General features: G+C 35.3%; 4 protein-coding genes across 6 annotated transcripts; 2 read left to right on the top strand and 2 right to left on the bottom strand.

Annotated features, from left to right (window-relative positions):
• Window positions 1–1,960: 1,960 nt before the first annotated feature.
• On the top strand, window positions 1,961–5,926 carry LOC141656973 (uncharacterized). Its single transcript, XM_074464067.1, has 2 exons — window positions 1,961–3,761; window positions 4,990–5,926. The coding sequence occupies exon 1, from the start codon at window positions 2,442–2,444 to the stop codon at window positions 3,750–3,752; it is 1,311 nt and encodes a 436-aa protein (XP_074320168.1). The 5' UTR covers window positions 1,961–2,441; the 3' UTR covers window positions 3,753–3,761; window positions 4,990–5,926.
• Window positions 3,771–5,517, bottom strand: LOC141656974 (two-pore potassium channel 1-like). The gene is made up of 2 exons (XM_074464068.1): window positions 4,616–5,517; window positions 3,771–4,415 (listed from the first exon to the last, which is right to left on the bottom strand). Exons 1-2 carry the CDS (start codon window positions 5,515–5,517, stop codon window positions 4,271–4,273), a joined length of 1,047 nt encoding a protein of 348 aa, XP_074320169.1. The 3' UTR covers window positions 3,771–4,270.
• A 1,548-nt stretch (window positions 5,927–7,474) lies between the features above and the next one.
• Window positions 7,475–14,064, top strand: LOC141656975 (meiotic recombination protein SPO11-1). 3 transcript variants are annotated; one of them, XM_074464070.1, is made up of 17 exons: window positions 7,475–7,744; window positions 7,846–7,945; window positions 8,648–8,721; window positions 8,857–8,958; window positions 9,167–9,240; window positions 9,940–10,058; window positions 10,339–10,408; window positions 10,482–10,516; window positions 10,732–10,781; window positions 10,857–10,915; window positions 10,985–11,016; window positions 11,121–11,226; window positions 11,551–11,671; window positions 11,837–11,897; window positions 11,976–12,085; window positions 12,275–12,388; window positions 13,650–14,064. In XM_074464070.1, exons 1-16 carry the CDS (start codon window positions 7,690–7,692, stop codon window positions 12,337–12,339), a joined length of 1,233 nt encoding a protein of 410 aa, XP_074320171.1. In that variant the 5' UTR covers window positions 7,475–7,689; the 3' UTR covers window positions 12,340–12,388; window positions 13,650–14,064. The 3 variants fall into 3 exon arrangements, with proteins under 3 accessions (XP_074320171.1, XP_074320173.1, XP_074320172.1); XM_074464072.1 differs by having other exon boundaries at window positions 7,478–7,744; window positions 9,940–9,956; XM_074464071.1 differs by lacking the exon at window positions 12,275–12,388 and having other exon boundaries at window positions 7,478–7,744.
• A 6,396-nt stretch (window positions 14,065–20,460) lies between these two features.
• On the bottom strand, window positions 20,461–21,392 carry LOC141655966 (uncharacterized). The gene has a single exon (XM_074462944.1). It carries the CDS (start codon window positions 21,313–21,315, stop codon window positions 20,599–20,601), a length of 717 nt encoding a protein of 238 aa, XP_074319045.1. The 5' UTR covers window positions 21,316–21,392; the 3' UTR covers window positions 20,461–20,598.
• Window positions 21,393–22,110: the final 718 nt, after the last annotated feature.

Consider the following 22,110-nt stretch of genomic DNA (forward strand, 5'->3'; position numbering starts at 1 on the left):
ATAACATAAAAACTAAAAAGCATAGAAAGAGACAACACGCGACAAGGCAACGCCGCAAACATCTTGTTGAATCAAACGAAAGAGGTGATCCGGCATGTTCGACATCTCGATAGTGAACAAACCCCTTGATTAGCTAGCCAATCCGCGCAAGAATTAGCTTCATGATAAATGTGTTCAATCTCAACCCTCGCAGAGTATCGTGAACAAGTACTCTGAACAAAAGCTCTTCAAATTTGGATCAAGTGCGAGTGAGCCGAAGGAAAAAAATTGCTCCGTTTGCATAAGACTTTCCACAACCTTAAAAGTCGTTTGAATGATAAGATGAGTACTTTTACGCTCAATAGCCAACATCAACTCCCCTTTCAAAGCCACGATTTCAGCTTTAGTAACCATAACTAAGTCTAACTTCTCCACAAAAGCTAAAATTAAATTGCCAGACGAGTCACGAATTTATACCTACTGCTCCAGATGCCCTTGGATTCCTTTCGAAGCCCCCATCAATGTTAAGAAGAAAGAACTAGCCAGCCAGCAGGCAGAACCACCCATCTCACGAAAATCTCGTGATCTCGAGTTCTTTTTTTTTAATAAGATGAAATATTATTCAATAAGTTAACTTTTTACCGTAAAATTTTGCTTACGGTACCGAGGACAACCACGAGAAAATAAAAAGAGGTTGTAAGAGATTTAAGTTGTTTCTATTTCTATGGGCAAAAATATGAATTTTTAGCTTTTGAGAAATTTTGTTTGACTTTTAAAAAATGGTTTTTTGCCAAAAACTACCTTATATTTAGGGGTATTTGTAAAAAAAACTACCTTATATTATTTTTCTTGTTTTAGACTACCTTTGTTTTCTCATTTTTTGGTCAAAAACTACCTACGCAGAAAATATGGCGAGATTTAGTCGATTTAGTGACATTAACCTATCTCACTAGACTATCTTAACATCAAACAACAATGATCAACTGCGTCCAAACCAAAATTTAACTTTAGATAAGCAAAATTAATGAATTTCACATTTCAATAATAACTACAAACATCTACTAAAGTTTAGCGTAAGTACTTTATGACTTCCCAAAATCGGGCCTTAGTAAGATTAAAACATAAAAGAGTCATGTGAAAGATGTTAAAGCCGGAAAATAGGCCAAATATGTCTAGATTCTTAGCGTAGGTAGTTATTGACAAAAAATAAAGAAAACAAAGGTAGTTGAAAACAAAAAAAATAATATAAAGCAGTATTTTTACAAATACACCTAAATATAAGGTAGCTTTTGACAAAAAAAACCCTTTAAAAAACTATGTGTTTGGCCAAAAAGTATTTTTGAGTCCAAAAACACTTTTACAAACTAGGCCAAACACGCACTTAGGGGGTGTTTGGTTCACCCATTATTGCTATAAGGTATGGGTTTGGAATGAGCTAAACCCATACCTTGTGTTTGTTTCAACGTTTTTGTATTTTGATACCCATACCTCATACCCATGAGGTATGGGTTTCTCATACCCATAAGAGGAGGTGAGTATGAGATTGATACCTTGGTATCAAAATAAAAAAGAAAATTGAAAAAAAAAAAATCACAAGAGGTAAAAATATTTCTCACAAAAATTGTAATATTCGTATAATTAATTATTCTTCTAAGCTCTTTTTTCCGATAAAAAATACAATCATTTTTCTTCTACATTTTCAATACATTTAAGAATAAAACTATCAAAATACTAAAAAAAAAATTATATACAATTTTTAACTAATTAATATATGAAAATTTAAAGGAGAAAATTAATACAGAGTACAAAAGTAAATAAATAAATCAAAGTCAATAAAATAGAACACAAAACGTTTTGATTCCTCATTCCTGAATTGAACCAAACACAAGGTATTAAGTATGGAGTTCCAAACCCATACCACTCTCATATAATTCCTGATTCCATACTGATACATTTATGCGAACCAAATGCCCCTTAAACGGTCAAAAGAGACCAACTCATCTTTCTTTCTTTTGCCCCTTCGAATTTCAGAATTTCAAAAACTCTCACTTCAAAACCCTTCCTGCTTCACCATTTCGCCATTGTTACTCCCCCAAATCTTCACCCTTGTTTCCCCTTAACAAACTCATCAATACCTCTTCTTTCACCCAAAACACGATACATTAGCAAACCCTAACAATTGGGGATTCTCAAAATTCAAAAATTAATTAAAACCGTCGACAGGTATTTTGTTTTGGGTACATTTCGTCATTCTTCCAGTTTCCGGGTTGTGTTTAACGACCGCCGCAACAACTTAACAGCCTTGCATTACGGTTTGGTATGAATTTTCACTCACTCTTTCTCTCGTTTGAGTTAATTTGAATTACTTCCGTTTTCGCTTTAGAAATTGTGCACATTGTTGTGGTTGGTTTTCGTCTTTTCGCTACGATTTTGGTTAGTACTTAGTAGTGTATTCGGTTAAGATGGCTTCTAAGAAGCAAAAGAAAACGGTTGTGGATTTCATGGGGTGCAAAAACTTGAGTTTGGAACATAAAGAGACATGGAAAATCTTGTATGATAGGAGTATTCTCGGTACTAAGTTTGTCGATACCGATTCCCTTGATGAATTAGGGCTTAAAAGCGCGGTGAAGGAGTTGTTTGATCGAATTGGGTTGACAGCATTTTGTGAAATTCAAGCACCTACCTTTCGACGTTTTACTTTAGAGTTTCTGGCCACTCTAGAAATACACAAAGATGATGACCCGCCTAGAATTACGTTTCACCTTGAGGGCGAGGAGAGGGAGTTGAGTTTTGCACAATTACGAGAGATCTTTGGTATAGCTGAGACGGGGCATGAGGAATTTCGGAAGTTGAGTGACAGAGAGGTGGATGGTTTTTGGAAGGCTATTTCGGGACAAGCTTATCCTTTGTCTAATGAGAAGAGTGCTAAGAATGCTGACATCCCGCACCCTGGCCTTCGCTATGTTCATAGGGTGTTGACTTCCACCTTCTTGTGCAAGGGTGAACAGACACACTTACCTCGAGCTGATTTGAGTTATTTGTGGGCAATGATGACTGAATGCCATAGTCATCCGGATTGGGTGGAGATCTTTCTTAACGGCTGTAAGAAACACCAAGGGGCTGCTTCTGGGAATATTCCGTTAGGGGGCATGGTTACTTTGCTTGCCCGTTACTTCCAAATTGAAGAGCCTAAGGATAGGGTTGGAGGCGAAATTTCTATCAATATAGAGTTTATGAAAGCGTGTGACATGATTGTGTTTATTGCTGAAGATGGTGAGTATATTTGGACCCTGGGGACCAATCATCATTACTACTTACGGTTACCTCCACCTGAGGAACGGCCTCTACCTTTGGGACCCACTCCCGCCCACTTCCACATTCACTCGGATATGAATGGATTATTTCGAGTTCCCGAGCGTGTTACTTCTAGGGCGGCAACGCGAGTGTCTCCTGCTGTTGAGGCTAGGGCGGCACCGCGAGTATCTCCTCCAGCTGAGGAGGTTGGTCCGTCAAATTCCTCAGATTTTGTGCAGTGGCGTGATTGGAGGGAGAAGATGGAGGATATGTTGAGGGAGACTTTGGATAACACTCGTCTTTCCGTTGAGGTGAGCCGGTGTGTGAACCGATTTTACTTGACAAGGCATCCAGATGGGTATGTGGAGCCTTCTAAAGAGTTTTATGATGAGCTCGCTGCTAATGAGCAAGCCCGGTTGGCTAGGAGAGCGGTACGTGAGGCTCGGTCATGTGGCGCTAGTTCATCCTCGGATTCTTGAGCTTTCAAGGTGCTCCCTTTCATCTTACGTTGTTTTTGTCTTATTTCACACATTTGAGGACAAAGTGTTAATCAAGCGTGTGGTGTCTGTGTGAGTCACATATTTTGGATTAGGATTATAATTAGAATGTTAGGGTAACAGTCGTAAAGACTAGTCGGTGTTTGGAGGGAGTCTTAGTATTATAATGTCTGTGTATCTGCTACCATCTTTGCTTGGCTGTCTGAGTGAGTCTAGGTGAAAATGGAAGTTATTAGGTGAAAAATTACAAGCGGTCTGTTTACCCTTTAAAAACAGAACAAGGCCATTTTATTGTACAAGTAGTGAAAATGGAAGTTATTAGGTGAACCGAGATGAAAAGTATAAGTCATATATGTGAATAGAGTTGAGTTTACTATCCTACTGAGTGTATTTTGGTAACAAGCATCCCTGCATTCAGATATATACAGATCAAACACTCCATATCTTGCGAAAATGTTTATTCTGAATTTTTCCGAGTCCATTGCTTCATCTTTTAGCGATCAATCAGCAAATGTTAAGTCGAAAATAGACAGTGATCCTGCCTGATTCACATCCAGTTCTTCAAATTCTTTCAACACCCGTAATACATCATCTTGACTTATTTTTCTCATCTGCTTGAGCTTATACAGCACAAATTCAGCAGCACTGCAAGTAAGACATCCAGGGAAAAAAGAATGACACAAATGACAAGAGTAAATGTTTTTTCATGAACTGAATCCTATTTTTCAGAAATGCACCATTTTCTTTTCGGCGAAATAAACCCATTTCAATTTTTGTCAGTTTTAGTATTTCTGTCAAAGTAAGCGATTTCAGAGAATAGGAAGAAGTAACAGGTAGAAACTTACTTGACAACGCCATCATGGTCGATATCAGCATCCTCGAGATCAACAATAGTCACACGTCGAGAAAGTACCCATTTAATTAGATCATTTTGCCTTCTTTCCGTGTTTAGCTCTGCAAGGTAAAGGAAGAGCTGTGCTACGCAAATTGTACTGGTCAGAATCCATAGTACTGCAAATATACGGCCGCGCTTTGTCGAGAAGCTATTATCTCCATAACCTAAGGATGTCATAGTAACACAAACACAGTAAAATGCATCAAGAAAATCCAATTTCTCGACGAAAATCAGGAAGAGTATCCCAGTAACCTGTAGTAAGAAAAGAACTATACTGGTCACTACACACTTATGTTTAACTTTCTTTGTTTCAATCTCTTTCAGAATGTCATCTGGACGGAATTTTCTGCGCATTCTCCGTGCACTTTTGATTAATCCCTCTTGTTTCTCGACCAAGTAATCCGCGGCCTTGCTGAGGACCAACACAATCAAAGCCATCCCTGAGAAGACAAAGGCACAAGCAAGGAGCTTGGCGAGGGCAGTCCGAGGGACAAGATCTCCGTATCCTACTGTCGTCATGGTAACGACACAAAAATATAGAGCATCAACTATAGGAGTTGTCTTTTTACCACTAAGTTGATCAGTGACCATGTAAAAGCAAATTGCCCCAATACCAAGGTAAATGGTCAAGAATGCAGTAACTCTTCTAACACTTGGGTGCAGCTTTGGAAAGCGGGGTTCCGGAGTTGGAACAGGCTCATTAGAATGAATGTCTCTAGGTATACATACTATGATGGGAGCACTTCTAGATCTTCGAAGTTTCTTTCGCTTGGTAACATCCTTCTGCTGGTGTCCAAGTGAGGAATTATGTGAAGGTAATAAGGGTTCCTGTAAGCTCCTCTGGTTTTCCATTGCGGTAATTCAATCCCACCAAGCTGTACAGATGGCCTGAAAAGACGCCGAAGTTGTGTAAAGATCAGAATACCTTACACAGAAAGATCGACAGTTTCTCAAACTTCAACCTGCAGGTAAATACAGTAGAGGCTCGCCTTGAGGACTCTTACAAATGGCATGCTACAGGGGTTATAGGTACGCAGCCGGCCACCTTGTCCTTGCGTTAGTACTGATACAAGAAGGGGGAAGGCTGTTTCCCGATGGCACATTTATGAAAATTATGTCGAGAAAATCAAACAATTTCTACTACTACTTCACATGTATTTGGAGAACTTATGATCAAATTGATATAGGTCGACAGTAAAAAAAACAAATGGCAATAATAAAACTGAGATGAATTAGTACTATCTCATAGCCATTGTCAAAATATACTTTTACCGTTTACCATAATTATCCAAATACTCGCAAATAATTTCATAGCCATCATCAAACAATATTTACCCTGTTAGGCTCTGTTTGGTAAAACTGACTGAAAAGGTACCTGAAACCTGAAAAGGTACCTAAAACCTGATAAGGTGGCTGAAATTAAAAAGGTACCTGAAAAGCTAGCTGAAAATTGAAAACTGATAAGATAGCTGATTAATTGTAAAATGTTTGGTAAAACTAACTGAAAAGGTAACTGATTTTTTGTAAAATGACATAAAAGGACAATTAATAATTATACTAAATTAATTTAGATAAAGGGTAAATATGTAAAGTAGAACATTTCAGCTACCTGAAACATTAAAAAGCTACCTTGAGTGGCTTTTCATTTCAGGTACCTGAAAAGTCGTTTCAGGTACCTGAAATCACTTTACCAAACAACACTAGGTAAAACAACTACCTGAAATATTAGTCAAATCAGGTTGTTTGGTCAAATCAGGTACCTGAAATACCTTGCCAAACATAGCCTTAGACTTGGTGACTAACCATGATTTATATATAAGGGGAGAGAAAGTTTAAAGTGGAAACTATTAATGTTACAAGATATATAAATTAGGAACAAAAAATGAAAATTCTCAAGGGCTTAGGTTCAAGCCTCCTCAAGAGTAATCTTGTGGAATGTTTATGACCTGAGTTTATGCTTTTTAGACTTTGAGTCTGTCATTCTCGGGTAGTTTACTTGTCACCTGATATATGTGGTTTGCAGGCTATTACGTATACTTGGAGTTTACCTACCGCGCACCAAAAGTAGCGCCCCTCGTCATTAAAAAAATATTTGAACATTTCAACTAAAATTCCAATTTCTTCATAATTCAAGCGGCAAGCACCCCTCAATTCCGCCACTACTTGGACTATATTATCACGGAAAATTAGTCAAATTTGACATGGTTTGACCAAGATTCAATGGAGACCATAAAAATGAGATGGAATCATCTAACATAAGTCTTTGATTGAATTATAGAAAATTGCTAACATAACTCGAGAAAGTTAAAAATTCAAACAATAATTATGAATTTATGATTCTTTTAAGTAAAAAATACAGAATAAAGGAAAAAAAAAATACACGAGAAGATGGGTGTTACATACCAGGAACGGTAAGAATGTGCACGTAGTTTTAAATACAAGAAGAAATAGCAAAATTTATGGTGGATTCTCTGCATTATAGACTGACCAAAAATGGTGATTTATATAGCTTAAGCTTAAGGGTGATTAGATGACTAAGTCAGTATTGGTTTTTTGGACGTGTTAAACGATAATTATTCTGGTCTCTGGAGCTTTGCTGTGAATGAATCTGCGTGAATACGTGATAGTTGATTGTGTTTTGCATGAGATCAATTGAAATATGTTCTCATATTTTATGCCGGCAGAAACCAAGAACGTGGTTCGGCTCCTTTTATTTTAACAACTAATAGGTCAGGTTCGGATTACGACTATATTCACTATAACTGTTGGGAATAAATATGTAGTTACAGTAAACGAAATAGATTACGGTATACCAAACAGGCCTTCTAAGTTTTAAGATCCAGAGAAAAACCAAGCAGCCCAAACAATCTAAAAGCCAGCAATAGCATCGAGGCTGAAAAAGAATTAGAGGAATACAATAACTTGAGAGACGGTTTCTCATTAAAGCTATTGAGAGACCACGAAAACTGGGAGGTATAAATACTTGAATTCCAGAAAAGAACAGTAGGACCAAAAAGACTGAAAATGGAGGGAAACCGTTTAAATCCGAAATCCAGCGACTTACTTCACAAAATCCGAGGTAAAATTAATCGTTCTATCATGCTAAATCCTTCTATTACTTTCAATTTATTTAAAAATATTTTAGGTTTTTAATGCATGCATCGTGTTCCCCAATTCTAGGTTTCGTTCGCTCGATTGTTATAGAACTTTGCAACGGTCGATCGCCAGTGATTTCCGTCAATAAATTCCGAACATATTGCAGTAATTCGGTTGATAATTGGTATAATTGTTGTTTTGTCTCTTTAATCGCTGTTTTAATTCAGATAAACGATTATTTAATTGCGTGATTAACACAGTGAACTGTTAAATTGAGCTTGTGATTTGGTAATTTCTGTTATGTAAAGAGTAAGGGAAGTTGCGTTATGATTGTCGCTAATTGCGGCGTATATTACCCCAAAATGCGGTAAAAGAAGCTCCTAAACCTTGATAACTCGGTTGTGGATTGGTGTTGCTGACGATATTCAAAACATATGCTAAATTGCTAATTACTCAGCTTAGGATGGAGCATATGAATGTCCTCTTATCGGTTTATCGCCAAATGATTGTTGAGTGATTAAGGATTTATCTGGCTTCTAGTTTTAATAATTATTGTGTATAAAACCGTCAAACAGTGTGAGACTGACCGAGACAGTCCTTCTATATACTCCGTATAAAACACTCATTTATTACTTACAAAAAGGACCGTCTCACACTACAAGACAGTATTGTCCTATAATTTGTGTTCTAGCTTAGGTGTTCATAAAGTATGGCCTTGCCTCACTTTGTTTTTTGCTTGCTAAAGCACTTTACATACGTTTATATGATCGCAAAACGTAAAACTTGTATTCTTCTAAGCCTTTTGTTTGAAAAATGAAAGTGATGGTATTTAGTGTTTTCACTTTGATCTACTGTTGCATGTACTTTGATCTACTGTTGTATGTAGTCTCTGCAGTTCTGGTATGCCCACAGGAGTAGAGACGCTCACCCTGAGAAAACAATCTCATGCGCATAGGACTAGTAAGTGCTAATCGCCATTTGGAGTTTTGGACTATGTTGAAATTAGGAGTTTGAATTTAATCAGAGTTAAAAGATTTCATATACGCTATGCTTTCTGTGAAAATGCTGTTTTTGATGAACCTTCTCCTTCCACAGATGTTCTCCTAAGGGTGTTACTTATTGTCCAGCAGCTTCTACAAGAAAACAGACATGCGTCAAAACGGGATATATATTATACATATCCATCTATTTTTTCAGGTGGTTACAGTCCACAGCTGAACATTTATAATTCGAACTTTTACGTTTTACTTCAAGTTTAGAGGCTTCTTTCACTGCTCTAATGGTGTACATTTACGTCCTCTTGTAATGGGGTTATCATATTGTGTAGACTCGCGACTCGTGAGTAAAGAAATAGGGGTTATCATATTGCTCTGGAAAACTGAGCGAAATCCTTTTTTCTATGCAGATCAGTCTGTTGTTGACCGAGCCATAAATGATATATGTATACTTCTTGAATGCAGCCGTCACAACCTCAATGTGGTATTGTACTTTATCCTTCATGTTTTGTGCTTAACTGGCTAAATTTCTGATATATGTTTAATACACTGTAAAGTTCTGCCATATTCGTCCATAAATTCAATTGGAATCTTTTTAACCATGTTTAATGGCTCCTTCATAATGAAACGGAGCAATGAGGTAGGCAGTCGATCCAGTCATGCAGCTCTCTTAGAATTGCCTTTGTATAGTTTAGTCATATAAAGTGCATTTGTTGAGATTCCATCATCAAAATGATACGTACCTGCTCCCTCATATTATTGCCTACAAATTTCTTGATTTGCTGAGTAGGTCTTTATCACACATTTCCATTAATTGATCAAAGATTTGTTTGTGTCACTTGGAAAAAGGTTGGTGCGTTGTTAACTCACGGGTAAGGGTGCGTACATCCGCTATTTGTGGGAGCCCTTGAGGCAGTCGGGTAATGTTGTTGTTGATCAAAGACTGGTTTGGTTAAACGTAAATTGTAGGGTTTGGGGTGCAGTGTGTAGGACTCTAGGGTACACTTGAATGAGTGACTTTCGAGTTGCTTTATGTTGTCTCATATAATAATATTTTAAAAAGTAAAAAAGAAACTACAATTACTAAATTTGTTTCCTTTGTTTAGTTCTGTATACTATCATATTTTTGAAATTCATTTGTTTGGGTACTTACAGTCTTACACTGTACTTCACATTTCTGCAGGTGTCTGTTGCAAAAGGGTATCTACATCTACACTTGTTCAGATTTTCTCCTTCAGTTCTTCTTGCTCTGTTTTGTCTCATGATGCTTAGTTGGTTGCAAGCAATTACAAAATTTCTAAGGTGGAAACGAAATGATGCATTTTTTGTCTGATCATTTTTTTTTTAAATAAAAAATTCAATTTAATGGACAATCGCTAATTGACGTTGACCTTTTGACAAGTATGGCAAGGGATAGAGTATTAATTTTATCTTTGAACAGACGGTGCAACTATGTAGGCAAACTGCGTGCAGAATCTTATTATCTGCAGGCACCATGATTCTTGCTGATTGTGTCGTCAAATTTTGAAACATACTTCAGAAGCAGTTTTCTTTTATATGTGTTTACTTTGGCTCTTTTCAGACTGGTGATGGGCTGGATAAGATTTACGGAAGATGGAAAGAAATGTGACTGTCTATCAAGTCCTAATACTGTAAGTGACCACAATATTCAGTGCCATTAAACGGAAGATAGTTCAGATTTACACCATATCCATTTGTTTTCAGGCTCAATCTATTCCGGTTCAAGTTGAAGATATTCAAGATATCCAATTCTATAAAAGTTCTGTTTCAAGATGAATGATGGCTCAATATACATAATTGTGAATATTTCATGCTTAAAAGTTTACTCTCGGTCTACCACTGTTGAGAAACACTTGCATTTGATTCACTTACCCACCAATTCGGGTGTTTGCCAAAACGCCCATAAGTATACGAGTGGTGCTGTTGATTGTTAATTTCATTGACTCATGGTTTTAGATATCCTCAGCTTTGCTCGATACATCTTAGTAATTGAAAAGGAGTCAGGTACGATCTTTCTATCATTGATCTTCAAATAAAATCCAGTTTTTTTAACAAACTAATACCTGTCAACACACACAGTTTTTCAGCGTTTGGCTAATGATCGGTTCTGCAGCTTCAACCAATGCATTGTTATTACGGCAAGTGCGGCAACCTTTTTCTTTTTGGTAAATTCTACTCAATGTAAGTGTTGACTGTAGCTTTTACAGGGGCGAGGATACCCAGATATTCCTACAAGAAGGTATCTCTTGCCCTCTTAGCTGCTTAATGTTGTGTGTGTATTACTTTGCCAGTTAGCGATCTCTTCCATGTACATAATTATATGCGTAAATGTTTTCTTACTAGATTCTTGCGTCTCCTTGCTGAGAAGTTGTGCATTCCTGTGTATGGCTTGGTGGATTCTGATCCATATGGGTTTGACATCCTGACCACGTATCGGTTTGGCTCTCTGGTTAGTAAACCTAAGCATTACTGAAAACCACTTTCTTGCTGTTTGTATCATCTGTCAGCATGATCACGGAAGTAAGAAATGACATTCAGAATTTTACGGCTACTAAACACGTGGATGTGCGTGGGTCTTACTCCTAAATCGTCTGAGGGGAGTCAGAGTCTGTAAAAGAAGCTTAAAGAATAGTCACACTGTAACAGTATAGAACTTCTTAATGTTGGCAGCAGTCAATAGACAAATATTCTACTTCCATCTTCTGTGCTCAGTGTTGATCTTGTTCTCTATTTCAATTGTAATGTTTTCTTTCTCCCGCTGTTGTTTTCTAAGGAAATGGCGTATGATGCGGAACTTCTTCGTATACCGGAGATCTGCTGGATTGGTGCTTTCACATCAGACTCTGAAAGATATGATCTTCCTTCACAGTGTCTTCTTCCCCTATCAACTGAAGGTAGATTGAACTCATATATATGGTATTCATAATTTAGCACCCGAAAAAGAGTTTGCCATTGTGAATAGAGCATTAAGGTCGCCTGTCTATCCTAATTTACATCTAGAACATCGGCCCAATTGCCCAAATTCTTTGTCATTGACCCCCCTGTTATCATCTTGTCAGACAAGAAGAGAACTGAAGCAATTTTAAGCAGATGTTACCTGCAGAATGAGCTACAGTGGAGGTACATCTTTACCAGCCTGTTTAAGTAGCCATGATCTTTTGCTGCTACTGCTGACTGAATACCACTTTTGTATAAAAGACTGGAACTAGAGATGATGCTGGAAAAAGGCGTGAAATTTGAGATTGAAGCATTGTCTGTTCACTCACTTTCCTATTTGTCAGAGAAATATCTGCCTTCTAAAATCAAAGGTAATGTCAACTCGTCAACAATTGCTTCATTAAATTGCTCTCATCTTCGATAAGCATACTCGAATTGGTAGTTTCTTTGGCAGCTAATATCTGTTTGTTTAATGCTGATCATCTGCTTTGATGATACTTTATCTGATTATTCCTCTTCAGTTTTCCTTAGTTGTCATATGTTCAGTTAATGATTTTCAGATATGCTGTTGCGAAAACACCAAGTATTTAGCAGTGAAATGTACTCTTTGTTGAATTTGTACTAAACATGTTGGTGTGTCAGAAGGGGGGAGTTGAAGTCTAGGAAACAAGCAGGTAAAATTCAAAGAAGACAATTAGCTTTCTTTCTTTGTGTAAAAGTTCACCCCTCAGAACGGCAGAGACATTTACACGACATTTACATGTATCACCTTATAATATTTCCTATGAAGTGTATGGCTCTCTTAATAGATAAGTAAAAAAACAAATACTTTGTTCATCCCATTTATATTGTTCTCATTTGACTTTGCTTGTCAAAAGCCATCGGCATTGTCGGCAATTGTATCAAAATATGCTATAGTTTCTTCTGAAACATAATATGAAAATAGTTGTTTTAGTAAATCATATGTTATAGATTTTGCATTAATGTTCATACATTTGTAGAAAATAATGGTCAAAGTTTGCTATAGGTTGACCGTTAAAGTCAAATTCAGACAATATAAATGAGACAAGGAAGTATTAAATATGGCGAAGAATATCTTTGTTTGGTATGAAATTAGATATTCCATATATCTATGGAAAAAAATTCTGTTCGACGAGAACACTTGGAGTTCATGTCCTTTAACGGATTTCACGTGCCGCTTCAGCATAATAACTTATCAGCACGCTCCCTTCCATTTCACTTATGCGTTCTTTTCATATCAATGTTAATGTGTGTAATTTGTGTCTTTGGTTCATTTTGAATTTCAACATTTCTTATTCTTTTTGTGCAGATATGATGCCAAACTTTCACTGATAATGCACAGTAGATTATTTCTGTTGAAAAATATCTAGATCTGAGTTTTGCACAAAGCCATTCGTATCCTCTTCCATTGTCAATCCATCTGACTAACTTCAATCATTCCTGTGAAAACGACTTGTAAATTTGTGGATCCTACAATAGTTGTGTCGATTGCGAAACAAGCCAAATAGACAGACTAATAGAAGAGAATAATTTAGGGCCCCTTAAGCTTGACTATCCTGTTTGTAGCTAAAAGTGTTAGTACAAGATTTCTGATGATTTAGTATGAAGGTTTATTATCAGCTCTCCAGTAAAATGATTGAATAAATGTTACTGTTTTCTCCCTAACTTCCTATTTCCCTGCTGCCTATGAATATCAGGACGGTACCGATGTAATCATTCGCTAATCCACTTGTAATTTTAAACTGGATACTGCCATTACTTACTATTGAATGTAATTTGTCAGCATTATCAGTTCTGTCACAAACGAGTTTGATAATACCAATTTTCTCCGAGTTACAACTTGCAGAGTTACAACTTACAAGTACTAAACTTGCAATTGTCATCTCATTTACCTTCTCATTTGTTGTGATGCAGAAATGGATTAGACATTCTCCCGACTCAATCCGAGTCACCCGACTGACATTGCTGGGACCCAATTTAGCACAACTTGGAATATGATGTGAAGTTAACCACGGGACTACACAAGTATAAAGATATGCATTCAACAGCCACTTGTGCTACCAAGTAAGTACTGAGAGATGGTGCGAGTCTTTTTCATATGTTAGTGCTTTGGAGTGTTTCTTAATTTGTTCTTATTCCTCTTAAGTCTAAACTTCCATGAGCAAACTTCTATGACGATCAATTGCTTTGTCAAATTGTCATATAGCGATCACCAGTTCGTGCAAGTGGTATCGTAATGTCTGATATACGTTTGCTGTTTAGCCCAAACCGTTCATTTTTTTTTGCCATTTTTGCAATGTCATTGGAAGAATGCTGCCTTGTTTTGCCATTTTCATTGGATTACTTTGTTTTTGAAATATGATGAAATCAAAATATTTCAGTAAATTAGCTGCTATTCAATTTTATTCTATTATGCTTCATTCAAAAATACCCTATTTGTAAACGTGACGGAAAATCATATGGGAGATACGCCTTTCGGGTAATGTGAATGTTTTCAGAAGTATGCTAGCATTCTTATGGGTTATGCATATGTTTATATTTTTTTTGTCTTTCTTGGGAGCCTTGGTTTGTTACCGTATCAAATCCTACCTGGTATAATGGTATAACGAACTTTAGAAAATGAATAAATTCTTTTCGTTGGTCTCATTTAAGACGGTTGTATCGTGAAAGTTGAAACAAATCCAAATCATTGGGTTTGCTAGTTGCTTTTATAAATAGATTTTTTTAATGAAAGTGTTTTATGCAACGGTCTTAAATCTTAATTTAGAATACGTGATTCTTTTTATTCTATGTGAATGTCGGCAGCTACGTGGCACTGTTTGTTACTCATTGCATATTTGCATGTGGTAAGAATGCTATATTTGGTTGTGTCCTAATTGTGGCGTTGGAACGTAAGACGTAGTAAATCTACTATCAGTTGATATTTTAGTGTCATAGACTTGTGAGTTGACCTGCAAGAGTTCTATCAAGCTTATGTTTGGTGTAGTAAACATTTACAAGAAAACTTAGCATCATTTTTTTGACATTAACCTTTCTCCTTACTGTTCCAATAACACTTTGATTATGAATACATTAAAAAAAACTAGCATTAAAATTATTCATGTTATTGACCTAACTTAGCCACTAATACTCGTAATTATGACGGATTTAAAACCTGTTTAGAGTAAGATTTTGCTTATACAATACGAAGTATAAGATAAACAAATGAATAAGATGGAGAGAGTAATCGGACAAATTAAACTAGTAGCCAATACAAATTAAACCGGTAGCCAATAATCTTTTAAAAAAAAGGCTAGTAATCGACACGGGTAGAGTCTAGTAGTTAAAATTTGGGTAAAATTTTCAAGGGTCTTAGGTTCAAGTCTTTTCAAGAGCAATCTTGGAGAGGTTCTTTGTGGCCTGAGACTAGAGCCCACAAACTTGATGTGGCGCAAGTGCCCAACAGACCTGACCCGATCAACTGGAAACCCGACTTGACAGATCTGATAAAGTATAGGTTGACTCGATATGGCCTGGACTCGATATGACCAACCCGCTTGACCGACTCAACTTGCTCGATTGTCACCTCTACCTGAGTCGATGTCTTCAAGATTTCGAGTGTGTCACTTTTGGGTGAGTAACTTGGGTATATGAGGTTTGCAGGTTAAAAAAGACGAACTAGTACCTAGACAGTTACCGTATATATAGTACCTATTTTGACCAGTTTTACTATTACAATGGTTCAAAATTTATAAAAATTAAAATTATACACAAATAAGATCTAACCAGATGTGTGTTCCAATATTGGGATCCATAATAATAATATGTTGGTTGACTTACTCTTATGGTTATTATTCATTGGCATTGATTAATCATTTAATTGATATGTACAAAGGAAGATCAAAGTTAGTATAATTTACATTGTCGTTTTCCGTAACTGTGTTCGTGTCAAACACCTATATTTGCCATGTAACTCTGCAGTCTTATTCATAATAATTAACTAAGATTGTATATTAATCATTTATGTGAATACAAACATAAATATAATAAAACTTAGTACTTCACGTTGAGAATTGTTGTATTCAGCAGCCACAAGTTTTCTTTTGTTACTGTCACTTGAACATGTGGATTTTGTACCATAATTGAAATGCAATACTCCCTCCTATTCTTCTTTTTCTTCCCCTTTGGATGGGGCACAATATTTAAGGAAGAGAATAAAATATGAATTGTGAATTGGGTGGGGTTTGGTGATAGGAGAGAGGAATGAATAAAATAAGGAATTGTGAGTTGGGTGGGGTTTGGTGATAGGAGAGAGAAATGAATAATTATGAATTAAATAAGGAATTGTGAGTTGGGTGGGGTTTAGTGATAAGAGAGAGGAATGAATAAAATAAGATTAAAAGTTTCCAAAAAAGGAAAGGGGAAGAAAACCTGAATAATCCGTTTTAGGAAATAGGGAAGAAAATAGAGAATAGGAGGGAGTATTATGTATTATGTGTATATGATACTCTTAAGACGGACATATTTGTTTTAAGATTTTGTAATAAACAGATCAAATAACATTCCGACATGTTTTTTTTGGTGATCTCTACGCATTTTGCTTTGTCTTATCTATCCTATTTAACCTATTTTAAGTTTAAAACAGATATTATCGTTTTAAACAAGAATTCGTGATATTTATCTGAATACATGAATATAAAACTTAGTACTTGACGTTGAGAATTGTTGTATTCAGCCACAAGTTTTCTCTAGTAACAACTGTCACTGGAACATGTGGATTTCTTCCCATAATTGAAATGCAATATTATGTATATGTATAATGTGTAAATGATTGTCTCATGGATAATTATGGATAATTATTAGTAACGTTTACACCTGGGTTTTCAATTGATGACATTTTAAACTGAAGTACAAGTTAACCTCTTCAATGAAGATAAGATTGATAACATAGGATTTGGATTCATGTATGACTAAAACTTTTTATTGTTTAATTTCCGGTTCTTATGATTAGTTTTCGGGTTGATGTGTTACTTATGTGCTTAGGGGCGGAGCATAAAGGGTGGTAGTGTGAATATCTCCCTCATATAAACTCGCATTCACTCGATCATTAAAGGTGTTTCACAAGTGAGGCTTGTGGCGAATATGTTGATAGCTTGGCTCTAATTAATATTAGATGTTGAGTTTATGTACGAGGTTTTAGTTTAGTGGTTAAGACTTAAGATAGATGAGTATCGTGACAATAGTTTACGGGTTCGAATTCCCCTCTGCTATCCCACATATTATACTAGCCTTTCGCCTTGAATTTGAACTAAAGTTTGATTGCTCGGTTTAGAAAGTTGTAACTCATCTCAACTCATCAAGAGTATGCATCAATGACAGTAGTATTTATTTATGTGGGAAACGGGAGGATAAGGAGAGGTAATTTGTGATTAGGTGTATGTTGTAGTTTAACATTTATATATAGGCAAATTTAACAAAAATAACCCAACCTTTAATATGTCTTCCAGAAATAACCCAACCTTTTAACTTAAATAATAATAATCCAACCTTTTTATTTTTGTCACAAAAATATCCCAAAATCTCACCTAAACTAATTTCAACTTAATATTGAGAAATGATATTTTGTAAAATAGTTTCATAAATCTTTATATAAAGTTTATTTTGCGATATCATACTTAAAAAAAATCATAACCAAAAAATTTGAAAAATTATAATTTCCTTACTTATAAATGGAAAATTGATTAATAAAACAAATATATAATTTTTTGAAAAAAAAAATAGTTTGGAAAAGATTGCAAGTTTCAAACTTTTTTAATGTTACCGAAAATTTGTAGAGTTGATAGCCATGTTTTGTGATTTCTCAATGAATAAAAAGTTTGGTGAAGATGAAAGTTTGGATCTTTTTAATTTTCTACTTGATTATTTGATTTTATGTAGTGTTAATAAACTTTATATAAAGATTTATGAAACTATTTTACAAAATATCATTTCTCAATATTAGGTAGAAATTAGTTTAGGTGAGATTTTGGGATATTTTTGTGACAAAAATACAAATGTTGGATTATTATTGTTTAAGTTAAAAGGTTGGGTTATTTCTGGAAGACATATAAAAGGTTGGGTATTTTTGTTAAATTTGCCTTATATATATGCCACTTTGGCTCCGCTTTTGCTCTATTACTAGTTTGCTTAATTGTTCTAGGCAACTTAATAGAATTGCTCATTATTTCATTGTAAAAACTAGGGGTGGTTAACAGTGCGGGTCGGCCTTGCTAACCCGGACCCGGCCCGTTTGTGACCCGTTGATGAACCCGCCCCGCCTGACCCGCCCCGCCCCGCCCCGCCCCGACCCGCCCTATATCCGGGCCGGTTACGGGTCCCCAAATGTCAAACCCGGCCCGCCCAAACCCGGACCCGCCTTTGACCCACCCTTGACCCTCCTCACGGGTCACTTCTGACCCGGCCCGCCTCGACCCGCCTCAACCCGGCCCGTCCCCCCCTTACCCAGGCCGGTTCCGGATCTCCCTAAACCTGAACCGGCCCGGCCCGGACCTAGCCGACCCGCACTGTTGACCACCCCTAGTAAAAACTGCAATGGACTGATCATGACTATTATTTATTTACTATAAAAAAAAGTATCCAATAGGTATAGATAGTGTCGAAGAGTCGTGGCTAGGGGTATTTAAAAGCCGCTAAACAATTCGGTTTGGGTGCGGTTTGGTTTGGCCAAACTCCAAACCTAAACCGCACTGTTTATAATGGCTTTAAATGGTCCGGTTGACTTGTTAAAATGGTAGATCGATCCACATCAATCTACTTGCCAAATCTACCATTTAGCAAACATACATTTTTAGCATATTGATTGATCAATCTACTTTTTAGCCTCCGTTTACCAATTTTTTTATTATCAATATGCTGTTTGCCAATCAAGGTCGGTGTCAAAGTGTCGTGCTATTTCAAATTTCCTTGTTTTATGTAAAATGAAGGGTTGAAGTATCGTGCTTTGTTAGACGGTATGCAACCAAAGAGGTGTAACTTGCATAGGTGAAAACATAAAACGGAAGTACTTTAATAAAATGTGCAGATATCAACTAACTTTATTGATAACGTTATAAGCGATGCTACGTACTCATGTCTTGGTTTTAATCTTTGTCCACATTAAAATTGCCTTTATAACCCTCCTTGCACCATAAATAGAGAACGTACTTTAACAAAATGTTGTTGAAATGATAGTGTGTCCATGACACTCCATACGTTGATAATGGAATGGTCCAAATTAAAATTATTTAGTATGAAAAATGAAATAATCTCTTAACAAGTGGATAAAGATTAAAGACTCCCGGATATCATTACGAAGTACATACGTACATAGTAAAGTGATAGTGTTAATTAAAAATAGTTAAATGTCTGTATTGACAGTAAATGACATAGAAATTTAGTAATTAAGAATAGGGTTAGTTGTACAAAATCAAATTTACAGATTATATTGTTGTGTTTGATAGCGTGGCGTAAATAAGACCTTTGACTAATCATTAGTTTATAATAAAATGTGCTCTAATAATATTCGGCCAAATCTCACTAAATTCCTCATACATATTCCCTAAAAAAAAAAAAAAGATGATCTGTAAATGTCAAAATAATTGACTGATATATCCCCTATACATAATTGTTTGGTAAAATGCAAGTATGGTTTAAGGAGTTAATTAGTTGATTAGGTAGTAAGTCTTGCTTAAGACGGTTTTAATTAGTTATGACCTTTCACAACCTGTTTTTTTATTTTATTTTATACATTCTTTCAAACGGTTATGACTGCATTTTTACTTTAGACCTTTTTAAGCAAGAATTTGTGTTGATTAGGACATATATAACCTTAATTTCAATTCTTGAGTAGCACATATGCAAATTGCAAAAGAAGTGAATTAATTTATGAAACATCAAACTTAAATGTTTAATTAGGACTAAAGTACAGTTGTTTAATGCTAAAGTACTTTGGGTGTCTAATATATGGTATTTAAAATTATTGTGTGAGACGGATGTATATTATAGTACAACAGTTTATGTTAAATTGGTAATGATAAACAATTAAGACGGTTTTACTTAATACTTGTAATTTGTAAGGATATTCTAGACAATTTTACTCTGTGGTAGCTATTTGTTACATAGCTATGAGTCTATGACATGATGGAAAATAATGACCTAAACTCAATAGGACAAATCATTGAATAATCATGAAACAACTTATTAGATCCTTCTTTAGTTTGTCCCTCATATTTGTGACTTAGGCAACAAGGATACTTTTATTTATAACCAAAATCCAGTAGTGTAACCAAGATTTATATTATTAAGGCCCGAAAATTTTTAGTAGAGCAAAATAATACTCCCTCCATTTTTTTATATATGACGTTTTGTATTTACGAGGTAACCCTTTGATTTTAATATTTACAAAAATATATTTGTTCAAAAAATAAAAAAAAAGGTATCATTAAATTTCTTACGAAAAACTCTTTCATATGAGTATACATATCATAATATTTTGTCTTATATTTTAAGAGATATTAAAGAGAGAAGGGAGTGTCTCGAAATGTGAGAAAATCATATATAAAAAAACAGAGGCAGTAATAAATAACGTAAAATTTACGTTCAAGGGCGTGGATAAATGCCTCTACTAACCCTTGATTTGTGCGCCTTTGACCCGAAAAAACATATTTTGGAATTACTAATGTTATTATACGAGTATTAAATATGTACATACAAATAAAAAAGGCGTCACCTTACCTAATAGAAAAACTTGAACAATAATATTAACACAACAAAATTTTACTACGTATTATACAGTGAACGTTAGGCGTCACTCATTAATTAATTTAATCTCCTAGTAATTTAAATTTTAAACAACAATAAGTTGTTGTTGAGCTTCAAACCTAATCTCCTCTTTCATCTTTTTAATGAAATCATCAAATTTTCTATTTAAATCTTCTGTACTCATATTTGCAATTATATTATCTTGTTCTTGTTCTTTTTCTTTTTCCGCATCTTCTTCTTCTTTTTCTTCATCCTCGAATAATAATGCACGAGTATTTTGGTATTCTTCGATTATGTACTCTTCCTTCTTGATGTCAACATTAATATCCTCTTGTATGTTTTCATAAGGAAATTCTTCTTCTAGTACATGTTTGTCATCGTAGTCATAGTCGTCTTCTTGTTCTTGTTCTTCTTCTGCTGCTGCTGAGGTGGTTTGATCATCTATTTGTATGTAATCGTCCTTGTATTGATTGTATACCACAACGTCATCCACGAGAGTCAACTTCTGATCCAACAGTGGATCAGAAGTTGACTTCTCGTCTAATGACCCTGGTTGAGGGTCGACTGTCTGACACGAGTACTTAGCAACAAATACCAAAATCCCATTACATAAGAGGAATATGTAGTTCTTATCGGCCGCAAGGGAAATAATTTGAAAATAAAATGTAGAAAAATTGGATATAAAAGATTGCATGAAAGGAAGCCAAGATGGATGCAAAATCAAGAAAGAAAATAATGAAAATGGTAATATTATTTGTGTTGTTTTCTTCACAAATTCATGAAATAAAGATACTTGCTTCATGTTTTCAAAATGTTGCTTTTTTTCATGAATTATTATTACTTTTGGTATGTTTTATAAGAAGGGAAACTTGGAGATATCTGAACTTAGAAGTTTTGGTTGGTAGTTTCTCTCAAGTATAGTTTCCTTATATAGAGGATTCAAAGCTAAAAAAGCACCTGATCATATGCATGTGAAATGACATGAATGCCCTTGTGTATTATGAGATGTGTAGGTCCTTAAAAACAATCTTAAGTACAGTTCGTGGAGCTATATATGTGATGCAATATTTGTGTGAGATAAGTTGGATTAAGTATCTGCAGTGGCGGATTTTAGAGTAAATGATAAGGAAATTGAGGTTTAACAATTAATTACATAGGTGAATGGTTAGGGATTTTGAGCCAAATGATAATTTTACATTGATGAATAAATATGAAAAATTAGCAGAGGTGGGTTTCTCCTGGCATAATTAAAATCTTTCACGTATTGTTTATTCTGGACAAAAATAGGATGTAAATCTGACGGTAGCGAGATTGAATTGGATATTACCATTTCACTTTTCTATATATAAGGCCATTTGAAATAATCTATATTACATATCAAATGTGAGAAGGTAATAACTAATAAAACGAGTATCGGTATCACCTAGTGACAATGTTTTATTTTCTTTATGTTAATTTAGTTATATTTTGAAGGCAATTTCATATCTCTGACGGTAATAAGTAACAACGTGATAAATGTGATCATGTTATGATAAAAGTAACCAATAAAATGATCACTTTTTGTTAATAAAATGGCTATAAACAACATTTTTTTATC

Source organism: Silene latifolia, chromosome 5 (genome assembly GCF_048544455.1).
Source record: "Silene latifolia isolate original U9 population chromosome 5, ASM4854445v1, whole genome shotgun sequence".
In the NCBI taxonomy this organism is placed as follows: Eukaryota; Viridiplantae; Streptophyta; class Magnoliopsida; order Caryophyllales; family Caryophyllaceae; genus Silene; species Silene latifolia.